Below are 25,167 nucleotides of genomic sequence, written 5' to 3'. Positions count from 1 at the left end.
GCCCGTGCTCAGTTATCACTTGACCTACATGCTGCATGCCTTCTGGAGTTCACTTTGTCCGCAGGTTAAAACTGCTGGACAAACCATCAGCACTTTCAATCAGCACCTTTCAAAGCACACAGACGTGTTTAAATTTAAGCAGATGACAATCTTTCATTGACAGGAAAAAACAAACATCATGTCCTCGCCAGGCAGAATCTCTCTGCTGGACCCAACCGACCGATGCTGAGCTTAGCCACGCAGGTGCACCCTGAGCTGCAGTAGGCAAGGCAAGGAGGACCCTGAGTTACAGACCAGCAGTTCCCCTCCCAAACTGGTTTCGGGCCACGAGATACCAAGATGCTGAGCATATTAGCTCAGGCACATCCCTGCACCAACAGAGGCTAGAGCTGCCAGAGCCGAGCTGGCCCCTCTGCCATGTGCTCAGCCCAGGTTGTCTCCACTTGTCACAAGAGAGCTGTGACCTGTTTTGCAGTAGAGACACACCTTGCACAAGCAGAATCTCAGTTAAACTACGGGACATTTAATGATTCAATTCTCATTTCTCTCTCCTAAATTGTACACGCCATTCCTCTGTAGGTCTCTGTTCTCGTGCTCTAACTCCCCCACTCTGGTTGTGAACCGATGCTTGCCACTTCCAGCTTCTCTTCTAAATAATTCATTTCCACATGCCTTCTCTGAAAGCAGCAGCCACAGCCCTGTACTGTGGCTCCCTGGTACTTAAGACCAGAGCATAGGATTAGACAAGCACAACTTCTGTAGCGAAACATCACACATTTCCAACTTCACAACCCCTTGTAATATTTTCCAAATCCTCCCCACCTTGTTAAGGAAAATGAAAGCTTTAAGTTACTCCAAAGGCATCTCAAGGCCTTTTGGTTTCAACTGAGTCTTACTCACTTTGCAATTCTGTTTCATGCTCTGCCAGCCCGTGTGTAATAAAAATCAGGGAGCAATTTCAGTTTTAAATTTCATTTGCCACATGTGATTCCATTTACTGACTAAATCCCAAATCTCTCTGAGTTCCTTTTGTTCTCCACAGGTTGTTTATTACTCCCCGTAGTTTTACACAATCGCAGATTTTTAATAAGTTACATATTTCCATCTTTCCCAAGAACACTAGCAGCGAAGTTGGAGGTTTACTGAATGTCTTTCCTAATTGCTAAAATCTCTATCATATCAACACACTTCTATTAATCTGAAAAAAATCCTTGCCACACGCAGAACTTGTCACGTCTAACAGCGTAGACATAGATCCTACCATGGACCCTCCTCTAAAAGTCTTTTCTAGATGCCTTGTAGTTGGCTTCTGCTCCCCTCTCTGTGTCCCTGCTCCCACAGGGAACCAACTGGCCTTGCCTAAAATGCACCAAGTTAACGCCTGACCGTACTGCTGGGTTGCTTATGCCCTAGGCCACCTCTTCTGTATTAGCTTTTAAACCAATTCCAAAAGGTCCTGCAGATAGTGCACGTGTCCTGCTCTTCTATTTCTGATCACAATTCATACAGGCAGAGACAGGTAATCCCATTATCTGATTTGATGATGCCAGTTTTGTTTCACTGTTAACGAATCCCTGCTGCTATTTCAGGACGTAATCCTGATTTATTGTAGTAGTAGTTATTGCTTTAACAGAACATGGCTGGAGAAAGAAAAAAAAGGCTAAGACATTCACACAGATAAATTGAACATCCATAGTTATAAATGCCAAAATTAAATAAACAGACTGAAATATCTTAAAGTTTTGGAGGGAAAATAAAACTTCATGTTGCAGGACCTAAATCAACTCTAACGAAAGGGATGAAATTCTCCTCCTGGCCAGCTTACAACACAAACATCTACCGCAGCATGGTAGATCATTGTAGACGACTTCTTCAGCAGCTGGCGTTGGTCACTTTGGGAGATAAACTGTTGGGACAGATGGATTGTGTGATCTGGAATGGGAATGACTGTGGTCCATCATGCGTAGAATTCAGATAGGCCATGGCTGCAAACATCCCGGTTTGGATTCGTTTTTGCAGTTACCAATATAAGCAAATGGCTGGGGGCGTTAGCATATGGACACCAGTTTGGTTTCTTGACGTAAAAGCAGTCGGGCTAAGTTCTTCCTGTCCACTCAAAAATGACACAAAGGCAGGTCATAACAAGATGAGCTCATGTTGAAGCAATGTCACGACCGTGAGATTCTTAACACACAACCTCACACGACCAGAAACAAAGACCCCATGACACTGAGTCTTATTTGCTTTCCAGAAAGACCATGAAAAGCTTCAAATCTCATGCACTTAAATAAGCCTGTATGCTTCCCCTGTATAATCAAGCTCCTGACAAATCTAAGGTATGGCCAGTCACAATATAAAAGCTAATATGGACAGAAAAGCCGTATATGCTAAAAACAGACATGCCAGAATTGAGAAGCTGGATTAATTTTCCTTGAAATCCTCAAAGGTCACCCCTCCTTCTTTCCAGGTATTGTAAGAATGTCTTTTATCCTCCATCTTTTTTAACTGAAGCTTAGCTAAGTATATGTTGTGCTTTTCAATAGAGATTATTTTGATAGCAAACACATACCCTTTAGTCTTTACACCAAAGTTCCCAGTCCTATAAAGAAACATCTTTCCCACACAACTTGGGTTGCAGATCCTTCTATATAAAACAGATCATTAAAATACTACCAGGAGGTAAGACTGTAAATGCAGCAATAATCTCTGCATTATCTGGTATAACTAGTCAAAGTCAAACAGATCATAACTAATTTGAGTTTGTCTCTATGATTTTGCATTGTGCTATCTCATTGCAAAATACATACTTTTTTTGCAATGAAGATGGGGGTAAAATTCATCTCACTTTCAAATAGCAGCCTAGAAGCCAGTGATCTATCTTAGGCAGCTATTTTAGGAGGGAACAAATCACCCCCAACAGTGAAGCGCTCTCTCCCCATCTGTTAATGACAGGCCTAGATGAGCAATTTAGAAGGCATGCCCAGATTTTAGAAGACTAAAGCTAGTAAAATGAATCCCCTCCCTAGGTTTTGGATGTTAGGAATCAGATGAACAACTATACTGGGACATAGGTCTTGTTTTCTTCTGTTTTATGGGTAAGATCCAAATAAATCTTTAAATTACATGGCTGTAAATGTCTTAATTTTACACAGGAAAATTGATTTTATCCTGACAGATCTGGATGAGGCAAAAGTTTATTGTATCCAGGGCAGAACTGCCACCAAATCATGTTGTTTCCTCAACTTGAGGATTTTACGAGAAGAATGAGTGCATTATAAAAAAATAATAATAATTACTTATATTTTTTTCCCCAGGGAGAAACATTCTGATTTTTATGCTAGCATTCCTAATTGACAGCCTGTGACTTCACAATCATTAAAACCTTTGACCAGCCTTTTCTAGATACATTACAACTGTCCCTACTCTGATTCCCCAAGAAAATGAAGACATTCTACACTATTTGTTTCCTCCCAAGTTCCTTTTTGAGATATCTTATAGAAATCTGCAAAGAATTAGAACTAATAGCAGCATGAATAGAGGCGTGAAACTCAATAATGAGATGCCTATACCTGCAAAAATAACTGCCTCAGTTCCTTACCACCAGCAGTGGCTGACGACTAAGCCAGAGCAATAGTCTTTTCTACCAAAGCCTGAAGTCAGCCTTCTGCAGCCTGAACAATCTCCCATCGGTGGATGCTACTACCTCTAAAGCTGTACCGCTGTCATCAGTCACTGCACTATGGAGAACAATGTCCTAGTCCACTTTGCAAGACATTTGTCAGCAGAATTGTTCTCTGTTCCATGCAACCTGTAATTACATTGCTGCACAGAGCCTCACTTTTGAAAAGTAGAGAGGATGAGGAAGGATGTGGCACAGTACTCACCTGTCTTCTGTACTCCCAAATGGGGTCATACACCTTCCATCCATTTTCTGGAAAAACCTCTTTGTACTCAAACGCAAAAAGTGGCTGAAAGAAAAAAACTTGCTCTTAAGAGCCCACTCAGAGCTCATTTTCAGGATGTTTAATATCTACAATAACAGCTCTCAACTGGTCCTACTACTTTTCTTTTCGGGTTTTGTGAAAAAGATCAACAGACTGGCTGTAGTAGGTAATTTGTACAACAACAATGTACCTTCCTCTGTACCCCTGATCCTTCTTGCCCATGACCCAATACTTCACGGACAAAAAGGGGTTTATCCTAAAAGAGAGAAAGAAAAGACTACTTGTGCAAGAACACTCTTACACATTAAGAACTAGACCCTTTCAACATGATCATGATCCTAGGCAACCTGCTCTAGGTGGCCCTGCTTGAACAGAAGGGCTGGACCAGATGACCTCCAACCTCAACTGTCCAGCGATTGTGTGATTCAGCCAGTATTTGAAGCAACAATTGCAGAGTCACAAAATGACAGAACAGATGAACTGCATTCCAGATTTGGGAGCAGTGCAGTCACCATTAGTTGCAAATCTTTGATGGATGTCACTGTGCTTTGAATATTTTCCATCCATTACAAGGATAATCAGTATGTCATTCTCCATTCATGAAGTAATCCAGCCCCATAGCTGTAGACTTTTCCTGTTTTCTATACAATCTAAATTCCTACTGAACTAATTTTCAGACTGATTTAAAAATCAGCATTTCTACTTGTTCAACAAAAAACGCACCATGAGAATATTGTATCAGACAGATGAGACTCAACAGAACAGCTTACTGCCACTCTGCCACACCTTTTGGTAATGGGGCAGGGGGAGAAAAACCCCAAACACTTACCAGATTATTTGAAACTGGGAAAGCATACTTCATCAAGTTCTCAAATATAGATCGTCTAGTTCTCCCTTCAGGCTTATGAGCAAATCGTAAGTTTCTAATGTCCTAGGAAAAAGAAGGAAGTCAAACTGTAGGATTTCTAACTCCAACTCCCTTGAGCAGCCAAAGGAACTCCAAAACCCAGCATTCAACACAGGCTCACATCATGATGTTCTTGTAGTACCAGTTTAGTACTGCACATTGAACAGTGCTGCACAGCAACTCAGCTTGGCCCAAAGCCTCCAACAAAGCCTGCCACAACCACAGCAGAGCAAAGGGAGTGCAGAGGTGCAACTAATCAGCAGTGTCTTGCCTCTAAACGAAGCTCTCTACCTGCTGAAAACCTAGGGGAGAGACCTGGCTCAGGGACAGGCTCTCTCTGATCAGCAGGACTTTGTGAGACAGACCTCCCAGCTCTTACTGGGCTCCCAAGCTGAGCTGTGCCAGAAGACAGCTGGAAGGGACTGCCTCACAAAGCATCTCCGTAGAGAGCTCCGTAGGGAGCCCAAGTCCAGCTAGTTCAGTGCAAAGTAACTAAAGCCATCTTCCTTTAAAGCCTCCACCTCAGAGCACTCAAAAGGCTGTGTGAAGCTGACAACTCCTCCACTTTGCATAGCAGCACAGTTTCCACAACGAGTGGCAAGGCAGGACCTCCTTTCTGAACTCATCTCCAAAATCAAATTCAGAAACTAAATAAAGCATCTCTAAGGTGCCAAGATTTTTCAGCCAAGCCTACAAGTCAAACACTTGTAGTAAACAGTTTAAAAGCCACCAGCAGGAAATGATCCATCAAGGTCAAGCACACAAAGACAGCACAGCAAGTCAGAGAGTGAGAAAAATGGCTAAAGAGTTAGCTGTCTTACAAGACTGAGATGAGGTGGCAGGTCTCAGACAGAAAATTTCAGGCTGTAGAAGCTGTATCTGTAACTCTGTTACCAGCACTAAGCTGCTCTGCATTGCCTGGACCAGGTGGGCTGGCATATATATATATATATGTATAAATATATATATATATGTATATAAATACACTGTATAGGGCCAAGATATCTATCATTTACTCTGTGCCTGGGTTTCCCACCCAGGGAAACAATGCAGTTCTCTCCAAACCTGACTGTGTGTGCATGTTTGCGTCTAGGCAAAACGGCTGAGAAGAGGACTAAGAATCCAAAGCAAAAGAGGGAACAAATTGGCCTGCCAGCACAGGCACCCCACGGTAGCCAGAGAGGATTACGACTGCAGTAGGCTGAGGGAGCAGCTGGATGATTTGGTATAGATAATATCAACGCTCGTGACTCAGCGTGCCCGCAGCTTGAGAGTCTGCTTAGCTTCCCAGTGCCTCAACATCACAGCAGTGACCAGAGCTGTTTGGGGCTCGTTTTCATGCCTCCATCTGTTTTTATCCAGAAAGTAGTATTCTTTCTGCCTTCAGGGGGGTCTGACGAGAGCTCTAAGCAGCCCGAGACCTACAAGGTTCAGAATCCAGCTCTTCCCACATTGCCACCCAGGAAAGCAAAGGGGCTGTGCCCTCGTGGGTAGGAGGTACGGGTTTAGGTCTGGAGATGGTGATTTTACCTACTTTTGGGTCTACAATAAATAGACAGTGGGAAGTGAATTGATAATTTTTATTAAAGCTTACATTTTCAAAGACTCCAAGGGGTCTTGAGAAGCATACTTCAACTGTCTACTCCCTTGAAAGGAAGGGAATAGCCTCAAGGAGAACTGAGGGCTACTCGCCCGTCCCTCACCACAAAGCACAGCAGCAGGTGGACACAAGTGAATAATCTAGAGAGAAACATGCACCCCGTTCTTGCTCTTGAATGCAAGTGCCTGAAAGTCATCCCATGCAGCACAATGAGTGGAGTCTTCCTGGGATATCCCGGTGAGCAACACGGAAGCCTTGAGGATTGCATTACTAGGATGCAGACCTAGGCTTCTACTACGAAGAAAGACATTATCTAGCATAAATCCTGAAAAAAGGTTTGTATCTCATCCTGAACTTCTTACAGTACTATAGAGAAAACCTTGTAAAATATATTTCCCCCTTCCCCCATTGTAAAACAGACATAAAAATTTACCTTGCATACAATCTCCAGCCCATATGAATTCTCGCCACGACTGGAAGCACCTCCTATTTTCTCCACTCTGTTGATTACACCTAAAGATGCATCTAGGACAAAAGGAGGGTCCTGTAGACAGTTGAAATTTGTGAGTTTATAAAGGAGAGGGGGGTGAAAAACCCATCTCCTGTTCCCTTATGCCTATACGCCCAACCATACAACTATGATTCACAAAGAACAACGCAAAAAATAAAAATAAAAATAAAAAGCAAAGAAAACAAAACACACCTAGGTCTAAAGACTGAACAACCCACAAAAGCAGATGGTTACAAAAGCTTACCCGTTCCATGCTTTTAAAATACAGTCTGTAATTGGTAACAGTGAGGGTTCCTCTGATTGCTCCAGTGAAGGGGCAGATGTATGTAACATCCTTAGCTTAAAAAAGAAAAAAGAAAAAAGAGTTAATTTCATGGTTAATTTATGGGAGGAAAATTATTACACCAAAAGCACTGAGGGGGTTCTACCTTTCAGACCATGAAATGAAAACAAGCTTAATCAGGGGTGCTAGCCTAGAGCTAAGATGGAAGTTTTAGTTTTGTTGAGAAGATAAGAGTTTGGGTGTAAGTCAAGCTCCAGGCAAGCACCGTCACCTACAATCCCCCATTTGTACAGAACCACAACCCCAGTAGGGGTGTCAGTATTTGGTGCAAACTTCGGTGCAATACTTAGCAAGCAATGCATTACCAGTAGCTGAGAACACCATGTGTGAGAAGTGGATGCAATTCCTGCCTGAATGCATGCATTTGAAGCTGACATCAATCTGCATAAAAAACTAATGATTGCCAGTAATCTGTTTTGTGCCGTCAAGAGGAAGAGAAAGCAGCTCTCCTACAGATGGCTTTTAGGATGCTGAGGTCCTCTTGTACACCCTTACACACAGAGTCAGCCCTGGGATGCAGAGTCCCTGCTAATGGCCCTGATTGAAACCAGTGGAGCTACAGTGACTTCCAGCAGCCAAAAATCTGGATAACACCCAATTGCCAGTGATTTGAAGCCTTAAGCCGGTGATCAAGTTACTCTGCAACAATTCAATTACTTCTGAACCTGAGTGACGGTGACTCAAAACAGTCCCCTTCGTAAAAGGCCCCAAACGTTGCTCACTTGTGCCAGCAAAAGGCAAGAGGTGCTGCTGGTTTTCCACAGCAAACACCTCTCCTAACTGCCTTTCTGGTTTACATCAATTAAAAACGCCAACATTCAAGTTGTTCTCTCCCCCCCAGCGCCCACCACGACCCATCACACCTTCTGTCACTGAACAGTTGGCTGGCTGTGCCGTGGCCACGACTGATGCTGTTACCGACAAGTAGCAATACTCCTCAAACACACAGGCATCCTTTCAGAAGGAGACCCTCCGACTATAGCTGACAGCTCCACGAAATTTGGAAAAGAAAACAAAAATCCCCGGGCCATTTTAATAACCCTAAGCCTCCGAGCCCTAGGGGATTCATTTTGCAAGGGCTGCGTGAAATCGGTAAAGAAAGCTTCGCCTCCCAGCCAGGTGACAGCCTCCATGCACAAGAGGCACAAAGCTGCTGGGTCTTCATCCTGACACCCCAAATTTCCTCCACCTTTACCCCAAGAGATTCAGCCTGGAGGGAGGGAGACAAACTGCCTTGGCTCTAGGGCACCCGTTTCATCCTCACATCAGCTCTGCGTCTACATAGTCATCGCTGACTCCCGAGGAATCCTGAAAAATCAACAGCAGGCAGGGTCTGCAGCACAGCGGTAACGTCAGCCTGAACCAGCTCTGGTTGCTTTCAGAGCCTCAGCTAGAAAATTCAGGGGAGAAAGGGGCTGGGGAGCGACGAGTTCGGAGCAAAACAGGCAGCGCAGAATGTCTGGTTTAAAATATAAATAAATAAATACGCTAGCGACTTCATTATTTAAGTAAATTGAAATGTCGCTGTTGGAAGGGCTATTAAACACAAAATGTTTCAGCTCTAATTAAACCAATACTTCATTACTGGCTGATTATTAATCACTTTTCAAAGAGCGGATTGACAGAGGTTTGAAAGCAGACTCATGAAACACATAATAAGGGCAAGGGCTCCCTGCCTGGGTTTTCCACTACAGTTCTCTATTGAAAATGCAGTTTCCAAACATTCTAAAATAATAATAGTAGTAGTAATAATAATAATCATCATCATCCAATAAGAGAAATGTGCACATACATTTGACTTCTCAGTAAAGGGAAAAAGGAGCTAGAAAAATGTTTTCCAGGTAACGAGTCCTAGGCTGGATCTCCAGCTGGTCTTACCAACTTACAAACCACACCACGCTTCATGTTTACATTTTATTAGCTTGGTTTCCTAAGGAAACAATTTTACTTAATTACCCTGCACACGTACACACATACCTACACACATGGATACATACGCCTGGCTATTTGACTTTAACCCTACCATGGTTGTATGATTCCAGCAGCATCCATTGATGAACAGGGTTCTCCAAGGTATTAAATTCCTTCAGTGCTTGGGAGAATGGATGCCAAGTGTGAAAGAGGGGTTGTACTAGTGCTGCTACCAAAGGAAAGTCTAAGAAGCTCAGTCTTTGTTAGACATAAGAATCCATATGTGAGAAAGATGCTGGAAACAATTCCCAGGAACAGGTTAGAGTCTTGCTGTCAGAGCTAACTGTGCCCGTGGAGCGAGTTAGATGTCAGTCTGCAGTCCGCAGTTAGAGGAAGAGTTCAGAGTCTTTAGGAAAGCAGCAGAGAAAAGGACTGAGCATTGAGATGTTCTGGTTTTGGGGATTGGCTTTTTGGGGGGGAGGGATGAACAAGGGGGTGTGTTTGTTTGTTTTTAGGACTGAAGTTACATTCTTCCATATCACTTTAAGACAAAGGGAAGATTGAATAGCGTTGTATTTGATCCACGCTAAGAGGAAACACACAGTTACCTTGGCTCATGTGATGCGCAATGATTAATGAAAATCTGATCATGGGTCACAAAATATCAGCAATTTGCTATTGTTGGTCAACGACCACCAAGGCATTTTGCTCTACGATCTTTTATTTGGTCCAGCAAACAACAGGAAATTTACTCTTCACTTACCCATGTCTTTAATGGTTTCTCCTGGTAGCAAGGGTGGCTCTTCCATTTCAGCCAATTTATTAGTCTCCCTCAGGACCTACATAAGAGAGGCAGAAAAAACAAATCATTACTTTTTCATACAGTGAGAAGTTTACACCTACCTGCAACAGGCCAACAATGTCAGGAACAACAAATATTCAAAGATCCTGAGGTACTGCCCAGTGTCTCAGCCTCTGTAAGGTCAACACAGAGCACGTGAGAGACCTCGGCACAGTCCCGCAACCTTGGAGCATGCCACTGGGCCAGGCAGAAGTGTTTAAGCGAGGATGCTTGCGATGGAGAAGCTGCTGGAGCGGGCTGTGTGCTCTGGCAGGACACTTACCAGGGGGCTTTCACATCCCAACCTTCTCCTCCTCAGCCTATACACCATCACAAGCTAAACTCTCTGTCCACACAGCTACACACACAACCAAAGGGATCAGTTAAAGTGATCAGCCAGTACCATGATGCTATCAACTACTGCGTAGAGAAGTTGGTAGTTCACGTTAAGGAGAGTGACAGGAGACACCTTATCATGTTGATGTCCTCAATGAGGGTCCGACAACTGCAAAGACCTTGATTTGGCTCAGTAGTCATAATTTGTTAAAAAAAAAAAAAAAAAGGTCATAAGGTTTGCTGGGGTATCTGGGTTAAGGGGTGGCTGCCAAACGACCTCCTCCTCCATCTTCCCTTGGGTAGAAGTTAACCACAGGGCGTTACTTCTCACAGATATAACTGCATTTAAACGAGAGTTTTCACTGGAAAACAGCACAAGGAGATGGCCATTTTAAGAAAGCACGTCCCTAACTATGGAAGCATAGCCATAGGTTTAGACATCGGGTAAGAAGTAGGCAAGAAGAGCACATGTGAGTGACCAGGGTTAAGGCTAAGTCTACATGGCCAAACATAGATGGATCTGAATCGTAATGCCCACGCCCTGAAACAGCCAAAAAAAACACAGTCAACCACATTGCTCAACCTAATAACAGGCAGAGAAGAGCAGGAAAGCTAGTCCAGCCTCTGCCTCATCCTGTAACAGCCACAAGAGTTTGGATTTAAAGTTGGCGTGCATCCTTCCTGGTAGAGATAGGCAGAGAGGGCTCACAGCTGCTCACAAAAATGTGCAGACCTGGCCAACATGCCTTCTTTATCTTAATGTGAGGAAGGAGAAAGAATTGGTTTAATTTGATATCCGGAAATCCCTACAAAGAAAATTCAAAGACATGGCCTAAAGTGGCACTTACAGCCCTGACACATCTGCGGTCAACTTTCATGTAGGATCAAGCCAGAGGGAGAGCCTTGGGGAGGAAAAATTCTCTAAACTATGCAGAGAAATGAAAACAAAACCCAAAGAAATCCCATGCCACAATAAAAGCACGCTCCAGCATTTTCACACAACAGATTGATGGATAGATGAAAAGATTACCGAGATCAAAGCCTTCTTGAGAACAAGATGTACGTTTAAAAAAAAAAAAGCATTCCAGCGACTTAAAAAAATACAATAATAAAAAAAAGACAAAAGAGCAAGCACGGTGCTGACTTCCTACCAGGAAGAGCAATACAGGAACGCACCACACCCACTTACACCAGCTCTTACCTGGGAGGCTGCCAGTGCAGCAGGGCTGGGGTATAGGGGATGGACAGAGGGAGGTCAGCACTGACACTGCTCACACTGGCAGCACTGAACACGCAGGAAAACTTCTCTTCCCTCTCCCCTCCCCCCCCCCCAAAGTAATACACCGGTGAAAACAGGGCTTTGCTGGCATAACTGTGCTGGGGACTTCTCCTCAGCACAGCTGTGTTGGCCAAAGATCACACGCCCCATCAAAGCCCTGACTGACAGCCTCCCCAGCGAAAGCCTGTGATGTAGCCCCAGTCCCAACTCCTCTGCGTCAATTTCTGCGCTCGAACAGCAGCCTTGAAATCAGCCGGCTTGAAACTTGGCGTAATCCAGATGTTCTCCGGATTATGCCAAATGAGACGGAGGCTTCTCGCTAATTAGTCCTTGAGCGGTGGTGGTCTTTGCTGCCTTTTATCTTGGAAGGACGTGAGTGAAAACCACGCTCTGTGTTCGGGACACGATGCACGACTCCTCCGCGAAGGTCCGTGCCCAAACGGGCAGCAGCTGCTGCGGGACCGCCCGGGCCACCAGCTGGACTCGCCGCCCTCCCGCAGATGTCGGCGGGAGCAGGTCCAGCAGTAAACATTCGGAGGACGGAGCTCTATCTTAAGCCAAAACGAGTATGAGGTAAGGTGTAGAGAAAGCATTCAGAACGGCAAAGAGCTGCTGCGGTCACCAGGTGGGCTTTAGACCGCACTGAAAGCAGGGGAGGGAAGGACAAAGAGGAAAGCAGGAGGGAAGACAGATCTGTGTCCACACCATCCTGTCAAAGACAAAGTTGAAAGTCTTTTTGGTTTAAAAACTGGCTCTTCTAAGCCTAATAAAATCCAGCTGCTCACTCACGCTCTTTGAAAGACGGAGTCCCCAGGGTCAGAGGAAGGGGTTAGCGATCCAAATCTGCGCTCGCTTCCACGCACAGCAGCGGACAGATGATCTCCTGCAAGCACAGCACTTAAGGGTCGAGGCTTTTGCCTTTTATTCCCCCCCCACACACACACACTTAATTTTGTTCTTTTGTGCAGAGTTAAGGACTAAATCATCATCTTTACCATCCTCCAGCTGACCTCAGGCACACGACGCACCTCAGGGCTGCACGGACTGCTTTCCTGATGGTTGCAAAGCACATCCCCCAGGGATATAACTTTCACCCTTCCTAAGAGGCTGTGACAGAAAGGGTCAGAAAGCCCAGCCCAAACACTTCTCTGGTGTGCCGGTCTTTGCAGCATCTGCCTGGCTCTAGACCTTGAAAGAGCCTCCGAACTGGAACAGGAATACTTGAAACCCGTCCTGGCAGAAACCTAGAAACAAGCAGTAGGCATTTTGCTGAAACCCGCCTCCACTGATGGCTCCTTCACATTGATTTTGGGGAAATGCAATCTGTGTACAGCTGACAACGCAGGCAGCGGGCACGGGAGAAGACGTCTGGGGCAGCACTAAAGGACAGGCAGCTACAGGAGGGAAGAGAAACGGGTGGATAAGAAAAGAACATTTTTGGAAACAGATCAAGGGGAAAGAAAGGGAGGGGATGATGAAGCAGCCATGTGCAGCTCTGGGAGAATACTAGCTCCCTGGAGGGACCCTCTGCCCCTTGTATGAGTAAGGGAATGGTGTGAAAGCCTCCCTGTCTTACTGTGTGTGTCCCCTGCCCCATAATGGTTCATCAGCTGTCAGAAAAATCTTTTTATGTACTTTAGCCTATTTTCAAGGCTCTAAAAATAACACTCCTGGACCCCAAAGAAAATGTAAATTCAGTCCTCTGCACATCTTGCAAAACAAAAGTAAGGGCTACAGGGAGGCAAGGAAGCAGGTAGGTGAGCTCTGGGACGCCAGTCCAGCAGCCTTGAGAGGTGGGCTGGCTACTGATGCACTAATGCTGCTGGGGCAATCATATACATCTGTAAGTGAAATGCTGCACCTCTTTGAGCCTCAGGTTTTTGAATTTTCAGTGGAAACAAAACCAAACAGTGCTCTGAGACCTGCAGTGAAGACTGGGGCCAGAGCTGGGCAGAACCATGTTACTTAGGAATGGGACCACTCTGATGTAGAGCCATGCACTGGCCATGTCTGTCACAGCCATCACTAATTTCTGTAACAAACAAATACAAGCACCAAAAACCCGTAGACTAGTTTGCCTTGCCTCTAAGCTAAACTAGGTCCTCAGTATCTTTTTCCTCGGAAAAATATTATGCTTGGCAACTGAATCTCCAGGAGAATGATGAGTTTAGTTACACACCAGAATGACCTTTATTTGCCTTCTTTTACCAAGTAACATCATCTCCCCATTGCACCCATCAGCTCCACGCCAGTGAGCAGGCACCTCAGCACCTAACCCAGCCCTGCCTCAGCTCGGGGAGGGTGCGAGGACTTCATGCCACCACCTACCTTTGTCCTCCTCTCAAGCGGCGACTTGGCAGAACAAACCCACACTCGCGACATTTCACAGCTGCTCCTCGTACTCCGGGATCCCAGCCTGTGTCAGCTCAATCCCACCCACCCCTGGCTGAGGAAGCAGAGCTCTCTCCTACCCTCCCACTTACGGTGCCAAAGGCAGGAAAACCCTTTGCTGCGGGCACAACCTCCAGATCTCAGCAACAAAGCAATCGCTTCCTTTGCTCACATGGACGGGGTCAGGCAAGGAGGTTCAGGTCCTGCTAAGGGGGTAAGATTGCTCCTTGCTTCATCCCTCACGCCTTCCTGTTGTGATTCAGGACGGTGCGGTTCTGCCAAGCCTCTCCAGACGCGTGTTCGCGCTGCTTCCTAATGCAGCAGCCAGAAAATCCCTCTCCCGATTCATGTTCCTGCACGACTCATGCAGGCAGCTAATCCTGCGTGGCTGCAGCCAGCTCGGGGGGTGCAGGGTGAGCCTTGTTCCAGAAACCCACGTGCAGGTCTCAGAGCTTTGAGCATCGCTGGATGCTGGGGCACGGTACCTGAGAGGGTGCCTGAAACTCTGGATCCAGAGTTTCCCTGTGCCTGCGAACAGAACAACTGATGTTTTCCTCTTGTATTTCCTGCGGGCTTTTACCTACCGGCTGTGCTGCACGGCCAGGATGACAGCACACATCCTGCTCTGGCTGAGGCTGAGCCAGGGTTACCGCCTCCTGTCAAATCTGCCAGCAGAGCAGCTCACATAATTGCTCCCATATCTGGTTCAGACAAGATGCCTGGGCTAGCTTGACTTTTTTTTTTTTTTAAATCATAGAATCACAGCATAGTTTGGGTTGGAATGGACCTTTAGGATCACCTAACTCCACCCCCCTGCCATGGGCAAGGACACCCCCCACCACACCAGGTTGCCCAAAGCCCCATCCAGCCTGGCCTTGAGCACCTCCAGGGATGGGGCATCCACAGCTTCTCTGGGCAGCCTGGGCCAGGGCCTCACCACCCTCTGAGGGAAGAATTTCCTCCTTATATCTAATCTAAATCTCCCCTCTTTTAGTTTAAAGGCTTCCCCTGCTGTCCTAACACTGCACCCCCTGACAAAGAGCCCCTCCCCAGCTTTCCTGTAGCCCCCTTTAGGTACTGGCAGGCTGCTGTAAGGTCTCCCCGGAGCCTTCTCTTCTCCAGGCTGAACAACCCCAACTCCCTCAGCCTGTCTTCACAGGAGAGGTGCTAAAAAGGGGAAGATTTAGATTAGATATGAGGAAGAAGTTCTTCACTGTGAGGGTGGTGAGGCCCTGGCACAGGCTGCCCAGAGAAGCTGTGGATGCCCCATCCCTGGAGGTGTTCAAGGCCAGGCTTGGCCAACCTGATCTAGTAGGTGACATCCCTGGCCATGGCAGGGAGGCTGGAGTTAGATGATCTTTAAGGTCCCTTCCAACCCAAACCATTCTGTGATTTGGGACAGTACCTTCGGCCCTGACACCAACATCCACAGCTCAAACTTTCTGGTAGCAAACCAGCAGCCTCAGGACAAAGAGGTGAGCTAGGAGAGCACCTGGGGCTTCTCATTTTCTAATTATTCTCTTCTACTTTCTCCTGAATACTTGAGTCCCAAAACCCAAACAGACAAAGTTTTTTTTTTTTTTTTTTTTTTTTTTGTCTTTATGCATTTTTTTCAAGGGGAGACTGCAGGTTTCTGTTAAATCGTTGTGTAACAGTCTCTCCCCGGTTCTGCGTAGATTTCTTTATTCTGAACCACAACCAGAATGAACCAAATGAATCGTTTCTGTCTTAGACAAAATCAAAATGCACAACAATTAAAAATTGTCGTTTTTCCCCCCTCTGAGTTAATCTCTCTTTGCTAACCTCCTACACGCTCCGAATGAATTTTGCACATTTGAATAGATTAATTATGTATAAAGCCACGGCGCTGGTGCGACACGTCCAAGCCTACACTGACCACCTCGCTCCTGCATTATTCCTTCCCCCAAAACCATGTCTGCTCTGTCTATTCAAGAGCCAAGCTCTCCAGGCTTGGAGCTGCGTCTGTTCCAGCAACACACAGCCCTGTTCTGTTTCCTACAGCAGGAAACTGGTCTCTTAACTGGTCCCCTGACGTAAACATATTTAACCTGTGCATACAGACAAACATTATACACACACACACAGAAAAAAAAAAAGCCTTTGCATCTGCAGCCCCTGAATTCACAGATCTGGCACGTCTGTCTCGTGCGCCGGTCAAGCAGCGGCAGGCAGGATTCATGCTGGGGGCACAAGAATTTGTGTATGCGTGTATGTAAGAATGAAATCTGCTACTTCTCTGTGTGTAAGAATAAGTTGTTTTCAAATTACGGGAGTGATGCTGTGGATTTGAAACTTGATAGCCAAGGAAAGGTTTTATCTCCTACAGGAAAACATTTGTCTGATATTTCAAATTGTAATTGTCTACCTGGGAATCTGCTTGTAGTTACCAAATTTAAGCCTTCCTTTTTTTTTTTTTTTTTTTTTTAGCCTTTCTCTCAAGGACTGGCAGATGACTAAGTGCCCTCCTGAATCAGCACTCGTGCCACCCTGCAGGCAGGGCAGCCAGCACACTGCAGGAATATCTATTTCACCTAAAACCACAGATCTACGTCCGAGCTAGTCACCACAGGCTCTCTGTACAAGCGGGGGAAAGGAGGAGACCTGGAACATTCACCTTTAGGATGACTGAGAACTAGGGTAACTCAATCTGATGCAGATATCCACATCTGGCAGGGTGAAGCCCAGCTCCTGTGTCTCACTGTGCCCAGTGTAGCAGTGCCCTGTCTCTTGGACATCCCACAGAGAACCTGTACTTTCCAGGGAGCTCCAAACTTACTGTGCGCAGAGAGGCAGCAAAAGATGAGCATGCTCAGACCCAAAAATTCCATCAACTTCATTAAAACAGGCACAATCTCAAAGCACAGGGCTTGTTAGCTGAGTTACCAGCGACAGCTTTAGGGTTAGAGATGGCTCCTTTCTCCTGTCTCACATCAGCAAAGGCTTAGACATAGGATTATTTTTGCATACTTGATATTTTACTTTTTAATCTTTGTAAATCACAGTAACCAATGCCCTTCTCCTTCTAACTGCCTTTTGGTTGTCTCAGACCACGTTCATCTGCTGCTTCCCCTGAATTGCCACCCCACAACCCTTTCCTCTTTTACAACTGTTATCAAGCATGCCAATCAACAAAGGACAGTGCCACCACGGTGGGTGTATCAGGACACATCATTACACCAGTGATGGTGTGAAAACCTCTGAAATAAAACAGATACAGAAGCTCTTTCTCCACTCACCTTAGAAAACACATGGAGGCCTAATTCTGTCCAGCCTGTGTTAACAAAAGCTGCAGAACTGACACTAATATGTGCAGAATCAAGACCCACATGCTTATTTTGGATAATTTTTCATTGGTACATTGATTTCATCTCTAAATGAAACACTTCTTACACCAGAGAAGGGGTAAATTTTGAGGGCAAATTTTTTTCTAGCATTTTGCTGCCAAGATGCTTCTTGCCTTCCTAACGCTCAATTAGGAGAGCTGTAAAACAGTGGCTGTGCTTACTTGATAAATCCTCCTCTAAACTGCAAATGCTGTGCTACTTTGGAGAGATTTTCAGCTGCCACTCGTGGCTATTTCAAGTGCACTCTGAGAAGATTTATGTACTATCCTACTGGAAATGTAATAAAACATAAATTGAGCAAGTAAATGGACTTTGTTGATTATTTTTGAATCATTAAGAATACCACAGCAGAAAGAACAGCAGTATCTCTGCATGTCTGAGGCACAGCAATTTTTCTGAGGATTATGACCAGATGCTTTGTAAAACTGTTAGACATTCAGACCAGCAAGATATTAATCGCAGGGAAATGCTTTGTGTCTTATTCTTTTTGGGATATTAGAAATTGAATAGGGGAAAAAGACAAAACACCATGGGCGCATGGATCATTTCAGAATAGTACACAGAGAATCAAACATACTGTTCAAGACCACATCAAACTTATTCGGCTCCTAAGCAAGCACACAACCAAAGACCTAGCTTGGTCAAAAAAACATCATAAGAGGCATTTAAGTTATCAATAAAATGTTCTGATAACAGATTATTACGGTACTCTAGAAGAAAATAGTCACATACAACATACACTGCAACTGCCTTTCAGTTATGCTTTCCTAGTCCAAAAAAAACAAATCACAAACTGTGATCTCTACCTACCGTGTATGCTTTGAGAAAGTATAAAAAGGCTTGAGAAATCCACTTGCTTCCTTCCTACCGCCTTGAAAAATCTTTAAAAAGAAGCTGAAGACTAGTGTGTTACAAATAAAAAATAATAATACACGCAGGTGGGTAGTAAAGGAACTCCTCTGGAGGAGGAAGCAGCCACCTTGCAGTATTTCCTTGGGGTTTTCTGCTTTGTTTTTCCACAATGAACCTTCTCCACTCAGACCCAAGCTTCTAGTGGTGAAGAACAGTCTCTTCAGGCTGGTGAGTCCTGTGGGCCCTTGCTGCACAAATACAACGCAAAGCTTAGAAGCTCAAAGGAACACATTGTTGAGGGCCACTCGTTCAACCACGGCTGGCTTGTCTCTTCAAGTTTGCATGGCTTGGTGCCTCAAGACAATTCTCTTATTAGGCTCCGGCAGAAAGTCGTCATTGACTCAACACAGCAACAGTCCCTGGCACAGAAGATTGCCGATATTGTCTATTCAAACAAGTCCAACAATTTTTAATACAGAACCTTCCTTGGAGCCAAGGGTTCTTGAAAGACAACGGTTCTGTTCTCCATTGGCTGCTCAAAAACTTTGGACAGCACTCTAGCCTCACCCTCTCCTCTTTTTGCTTTTACTGTGCTTTGTTCAGCAAACAGATAAGGGAAAAGATATTAAAATTTTCAAGGAAAGCCTTAAACTTGTTCAGTGAAGTTCATACCATCAGTCTGAAAAAATAACAGAAAAAGGCTCTGACCAATGAAAGTTACAAATTCTGCCAACTAAAATAAGCCACAGAAAAGTGTCTCTGTTACCAAGAACTTCAGTTAGGAGATGAGTGGTATGTATGACAAGGAATCAAGACATAAATAATTATATAGTTACAACCAATAAACAATCACACACAGGGGAAAGAGGACGTTTCATTTGATGCAAGAACATCTATGGAAAAATCAAATCTTGGCAGGTGCTACATGCAGTCACAAATCTGACTGCTCCTTTTAAATACCGTGCTTGTTCATTCCTGCCTGATTCGTGCTTCGATCTACAAAACTAAAACTATAGGAAAAATAAATAACCACCTCTTACCCAGTTTTAATCAGCCAAAGGAGAACTCTTGCACTTTGTAGCTAGGAGAAACACAGCAGTTGATCAGGAGGAGCTGAAAATATTATAAAGGAACATCTGAAGGCCATTTGCTTTTTCTCCTCAATTTTCCATTCCTAGTAGATGGCAATCATAAACACTTCCAGAGATTTCCTTCACTTCGCATTACTTCACATTCAAACATTCAGGTACCTCTATATAATAAAAATTAGCAACGATTGCTGTCTTTGCTCTCTTCTAACTAGAGAAGCACTTACGGGGTATTATTTCCGTGTAAAGGAGACAGAAAACCGACTGCATCTGGTTTTTTCCCCCATCTAATTTGCATGAAATCAATATTTTGCAACGCAGAGTTTGGCTACTCAGTGTTTCTGTTTCCTTGACAGGGGAGGTACAGAGAGGGACTTAGAGGCTAGAGCCTGGAGGGAGGGGACCAAGATTTTCCATCTCTTAAAACAGATTAAAAAGCTTGTAATTCTCATAAAATATACAGCATTTACAGTCCTGGAAACTGGAGCCTTAGAAAAACAAGTTAACGGCGGGGGCTGAATTCCAGTCACTCGCTGGGCTGTCCTGGAATGACCATGCTTATGGACAAGAGCATCATTCATCCTCCAGAACCAGCCTTTTGTGCCTTTGTTCGTTGTCAGCTCCAGAGGAGAAAGGAAGCCCATTTCCCACAGACACGCATATGCCACTAGTATAGCCAAAAATCAGAATTTCAACACAGTCAGAATTGTTCCCCCTAAGATTTTCCTACTTCTCAGACACCTTAAGTCCCCCTACTTGATCCCTATGATAGTGTGAAGTTTCGGCCCTTCTTGGATTCGGCACCGAGTTCAGCCACTTTGGATTTTCTGCCCTGGAAGCTTCTACTTCAGTACACCTGCAGAAACGTGAGGTGTCCCTTCTGTGTGAGGCTATCACAGAGCCCAAAGCGGTGACACAGAGCAACACGTATGGTCAGGTCTTCACAAATGACAGTAGAAAGATGGATTGTTTATTTGCATCCACCGCAGCATCACCGGTTCGCATCTAGCCATGCCTTCTGTGACCACAGGTCAAGCATCTTCCCCATCTGGTGGCTTATGCAACATGGGCTCTAATTTAATAGCAGTCGCAGTCCGGTGAGCTGGGAAGGAGGGCTCCCATCACGAGAGACATCTCTGCATTTGCTGTGAACCAGTCTTCTTGTGGGCAGCCCCATGCGAAGAGTCATGGGCCAGGCTGAAGTAGGAGAGCTCTGCCAAGCGAGGGGTGGGACCGACTGGCAGGACAGTGCCCTGAACTGCCCTGAAGGTGCTCAGGCAGATGTCTTCCCCATGATTTAGTGCTTCTAAGCTAGCATCGTTCACTAACCAAGGAGCGCCTTAAAAGCAAAAGTAAAAAACATAGCTTAAATGAATGCCTAAAGCTTAAAAAGTTATGCCTCTCTCTACAACCCAGCTCTCGTCAAACATGTGTTACGCATAACCAAAGCCTGACACACTTCCTGCGTTGGCAGGGAGATAGCAATGGAAAAGCTCGCTGAGGCTAGTTTTAGTGATTTACAGCAAAGGATAGGGGGGAAAAAAATCACATCTTTCTTCAATATGTTTTCCTACTAACAATATACATGTTCTACATAAAGCTAGTCTAAGCCACTTTGCACCACAGCTAGAATAAAGTAACACGAAGGTGGCAAAGTCAGTGACTGGCGTTTCAGTTAATCCTACCCAACACGGCCTGGGGGACGGGATTTACTTGAATTTTAGAGGTCTACATCTGGACGAGTTATTCTGAACTCTCTTCGTAACTGGAGGAGAAACAGAGAGTTTTCCAATGACACAAAAGTACACTTTTTCTGGAGCACAGCTGAAGGTGAGCTCCACTCTGAACAACCAGTTGCTGCCCCTCCAACAGCGTTCACAACGTCCTGCAGCAAGGGCTTCCATGGCTCAGCTACATCGTGTTCTCACCTAGCGTGGCATTTGCTTAAAGCCACGATAAATCACGTTGTAAACGACGTCTTTCTTTCCATTGACTACAGAGAACTTGTGGCTGGCTAGCTTGAATACAGGCTTGCTCGAAAGAATTTCATTCTGGAAACCTACCGAAGATGGGGATGGCATCCATTTACTGTCTTGGAAGGAAAAAACTACTTCATATACCTTCTGTCATGCATGAGTTATGTATCTTACAAAACAAACCACATGGGCTTGTCTAAAGTCTTCGACAATACACGCAATGAATAACAAATGAAGGTTATGCAAGCAACTGTGTGTTTCCTCCCTTTCCTAACCTTTGAGTCCTAGGAACGCCATAAAAGTGTTCTTGTATCTTTTATATAAGTCCATTGCAAATCCACTGATTCCTCTTATATTAAAGGAAAAAAATGTTACTGTGGATGGAGCAAACCATCATGGCGAATGGGACATGTGCTTGTACAATATTTTGCTGGACTTCAGAGGAATAACAGGAATTGTGGATCTTAGTGTTGTCCTCAAAGGGGAGGCCACAAACAAAGTGGTCACAAACAACAATGGCAAAAACAAAGATTAGGACCACTTCTTCTGAAGGCTGCACAACCAAGCAGGTGACATATGGGTCTGCCATGCTGGAGGCTTGCTAACGGATTTTCCTCTGTCCACAGACTAGCATCAAGAAGCAACATAAAGCCAACATTATGAATTTCCAGGCTCTGGTTCCGCCTGTTGCTGCATACAATCCCAAACTAAATACAATCAACCTTTAACTTTCAGGCAAAAGTATTGTTCTTAAGGACAGTGGCAGCAAACTCTGCCGGCCGCATGCATTGCTTCCCAACTGCTGATGGAAGGGATCCAACCCTTCTCTGAGAGCTATTCCAAAGCTTTCAGCATAGTAAACTTCAGGCATTATCCTGTAAATCAACAGCCAACTCAAAATGAAAGCCCCGACTGATAAGCTAGAGCAATTAGCAACAAAGCTTAAGAGAAGTGCTATAAACTGCACAGCCTCATCTGCCCACATGCATAAGAGAAGATACCACCTTTAGGACTTTGGAGCAAGAATCTCGTTATACTTTAATAATCACCAAGTTCCCACATCTGTAAGAGATACTGATGCACCTTTGGCAACCCCTTTGGCAACGCTGGCTCCAAAGGGTTTTTAAACTCCCATCCCAAGTTACAAATTATCTATGAATTTCCGGTTCGTTTTCACTTTTAATTACTCGATTCTGGCCTTGCTTGATCAATAACGTATGTTAAAACACATGGCAGGGTATTTGCTAAAAATTCACTCAAAAAGCGCATTCCCTAAATCAATCCTCAACAGCTTCAGATTTGAGATCAGACAGGGATGGGGCAGTAGGCGACTAGAACCCAATAGTGCTTTACGCTTTCGAAGGGGGCGAGGGGTGGTATTTTAATTTATTTTATTTAAAAATACAGCCAACTAAAGCAGCCAAAAGTTATTTAGAGTTAGTTTATGAAGTGAAAATTCTATAAATTGTAGTGTAGTATAAATTTAATCTTAGCTCCAGATACTGAGATGCTCAATACACATTTAAAAAATCATGAAAGCTATTATGAACTACTTTGGAGAAAGACTTAGGAAAAATACTGCACACGCATCCAGTAGGAATCCCCAGTGGTTGTCTCATTTACCTCATTACACACATGCACGCGCACACACTGAGTGTTAATTGCACTCCAAAAGGAATCCGCAGGCACAGACCGCAAGAAATGATGTGGGTCCTTCCCCTCGTTCCCTCCCCGTGACGGACGCCTACTACCCTGCTAAAAATTTCCCACAGAAAAAAAAAAAAGAGTGCTAATTGTAGCTATCACAAAGTGTTTTTCCATCACCACAGAAACTTAGTTCCTAAATTTGAGTCGATGCACACACAGAGGCAGAGATCAAGCAGAGGTAGGAGTGATGATGGATCTATGCAGCAATTCATTCTAGCGGGGAAAATTTAAATACGCATCAGGAGCATAACCCCACAATTGGCAGATCCACTTCCAAATCTTGAAATGCTTATTTTCAGCCTCTTAAAGCTCACTGATGCAACCCCTTCCTGCGAGAACGTCGTGGAGCCCAGGCACTTGCCTCCCGTATCACAGAGGTACCAGAAATGCGTTAGTTCCCACTTCAGTGCTTATTCTCTTACATTTTTCCTGGAGCAATGTGGAACAAACTTCTTGTTCTTAGAAGAAAGAAGGTGCTTAGCTCAAACCTCAGTAGGTATTAAGACTTGGGAGTTCTCACTGCCTTGTGTCAATCAGGTGTGCAAGGAACAGTCCAGTGTGCAGAGCACACTCGTGCTGCTGTTCCAGTTAATGCTGTGAACTTATCTGCAATCTCAAAGGCAAAGCCACATCTCAGAAAGGTCAAAGAAAATAGAAAGAACAATCAGGACCTTGAAGATCTCAGTGAACAGGCTTAAAAAAACAAAGTGTCACATGACAGAGATGTTAATTGAGAGAAAATTGGACAAAGAATGATGAGCCCAGAGCGAGTACATCTGTCCTACTTGTTTTGAGAGCGGAAAGAAATCAGTTTTAGCTGATCAGCAGACAGAACAAACCTTCCATTCCCGAGCCTTCTCACCGAGGAGCTAGCACTGGGCTGCAAGAACAAGCCCAGAACACACACATGCACTAGCATTGGCTGTAATTGCTTTGAGGAGAGGCTGTGGGACTGCAGCCACACTGGCGATACCAACAGAAGAAGCTGTCCACGGGAAGGGGACAGATCTCCATCGCATCCTCCCAGGCTTGTTTGCCAACACCAGCCACTCTCAGTCATGAAGATAGACCTGGTTATTGCTGGAATTTCTGGAATAGAGAGAAAGGCAACCTGTCCCAACAGAATCTGTGCTTTCCTCACCATACCCCACTACATGTAGGAGCACAGGAATCAGTTTTCTGCAGCCAGCATCGACGAGCTCTCACTCAAGCACAAACACAAGAACCAGCTTTGTGCTTACACACGACAGCATCGCAGCCACCCGCACCACCTCTGTGGGAGAAGGCTTGAGGTGGAGCACAGCAGGAGACGCTAAATTCGGGCCCAACAGAGCTGATGCACGTTAACAGCAGGAAGCATTTTGCCAGCGGAGGCATGTGCTCATACTTGGCTTGAAGCACCTTTGTTGTAGATAAATAATCCTCTGCTTTCACCATCTCTCCTTAAATTCTATTGTAAAATGAAAGGGGAGCGGCATTTATTCCAACCATGGCAGAAATTTAGGTTGCTTAATAATTAAAATTAAAAAAATAAAAAGGCAGGCTGTGAAGAAATCATTCTGCAAATTACAGGAACTGTGGCACAGCAAGGAAGTAGTGGTTTTTAATGACCTCCAGCAAACAATACATACGCATCTTCAGCCTGAAAAATGTATCATGCAGCTAAGTAGCTAAGTGAACATTCCTCTGCAAACATCATTTTTGATTGCTAGTGACTATGGGGGCCCTGCTGGAGGGGGAACCAGGCAAATACATGGCATGAGGAGACCCTACTCCAAAGGGCTCGAATGTCATGCAGACAAGGTGACAAAAGGAGGGAAGGAGACACAAGACTCATCCGGAGTTACAAGGAAAACGTGTTGAGCCACCGCAACCACTAGGAAGCAAAGAAAGCCTTGAATCTAGATGAGGAACATTGCTTGGTTCTCTATCAGTAAAGGTAATCCCCACATGCAACAAAAATTGCAAAAGAGCAGTCAAGTTGTGCACCCGCTTGTGCAAAATTAAGTGTAAAAAAAAGTCAGTGTAAAAATTTATGGCATTATATACGCAGTTACAGCTGTAGCAGTGCTTGCAATTTAATTTATATTTATATCAATGAATTACTTAGCCTAAA

At 44.7% G+C, this 25,167-nt stretch overlaps 1 protein-coding gene across 5 annotated transcripts in view; it reads right to left on the bottom strand.

The window, feature by feature from the left end:
- The window catches only part of MTMR2 (myotubularin related protein 2), a 61,456-nt gene that overhangs the window by 15,011 nt on the left and 21,278 nt on the right, over positions 1–25,167 (bottom strand). For 3 of the 5 annotated variants that reach the window (XM_040544190.1, XM_040544195.1, XM_040544193.1), the window contains exons 3-7: positions 9,980–10,055; positions 7,207–7,301; positions 6,885–6,995; positions 4,774–4,875; positions 3,885–3,968 (exon numbers count right to left, since the gene is read on the bottom strand). In XM_040544190.1, coding sequence (XP_040400124.1) covers positions 3,885–3,968; positions 4,774–4,875; positions 6,885–6,995; positions 7,207–7,301; positions 9,980–10,055 — 468 coding nt within the window. Of the gene's footprint in view, positions 1–3,884; positions 3,969–4,773; positions 4,876–6,884; positions 6,996–7,206; positions 7,302–9,979; positions 10,056–18,238; positions 18,818–19,320; positions 19,371–25,167 lie in introns of those variants that run through there. The other 2 variants (XM_040544192.1, XM_040544191.1) reach the window with 2 other exon arrangements.

Source organism: Cygnus olor, chromosome 1, assembly GCF_009769625.2.
Source record: "Cygnus olor isolate bCygOlo1 chromosome 1, bCygOlo1.pri.v2, whole genome shotgun sequence".
NCBI classification, from domain to species: domain Eukaryota; kingdom Metazoa; phylum Chordata; class Aves; order Anseriformes; family Anatidae; genus Cygnus; species Cygnus olor.
Note: the sequence above shows the minus strand (reverse complement) of the source record. Positions and strands in the feature narration are given on the sequence as shown.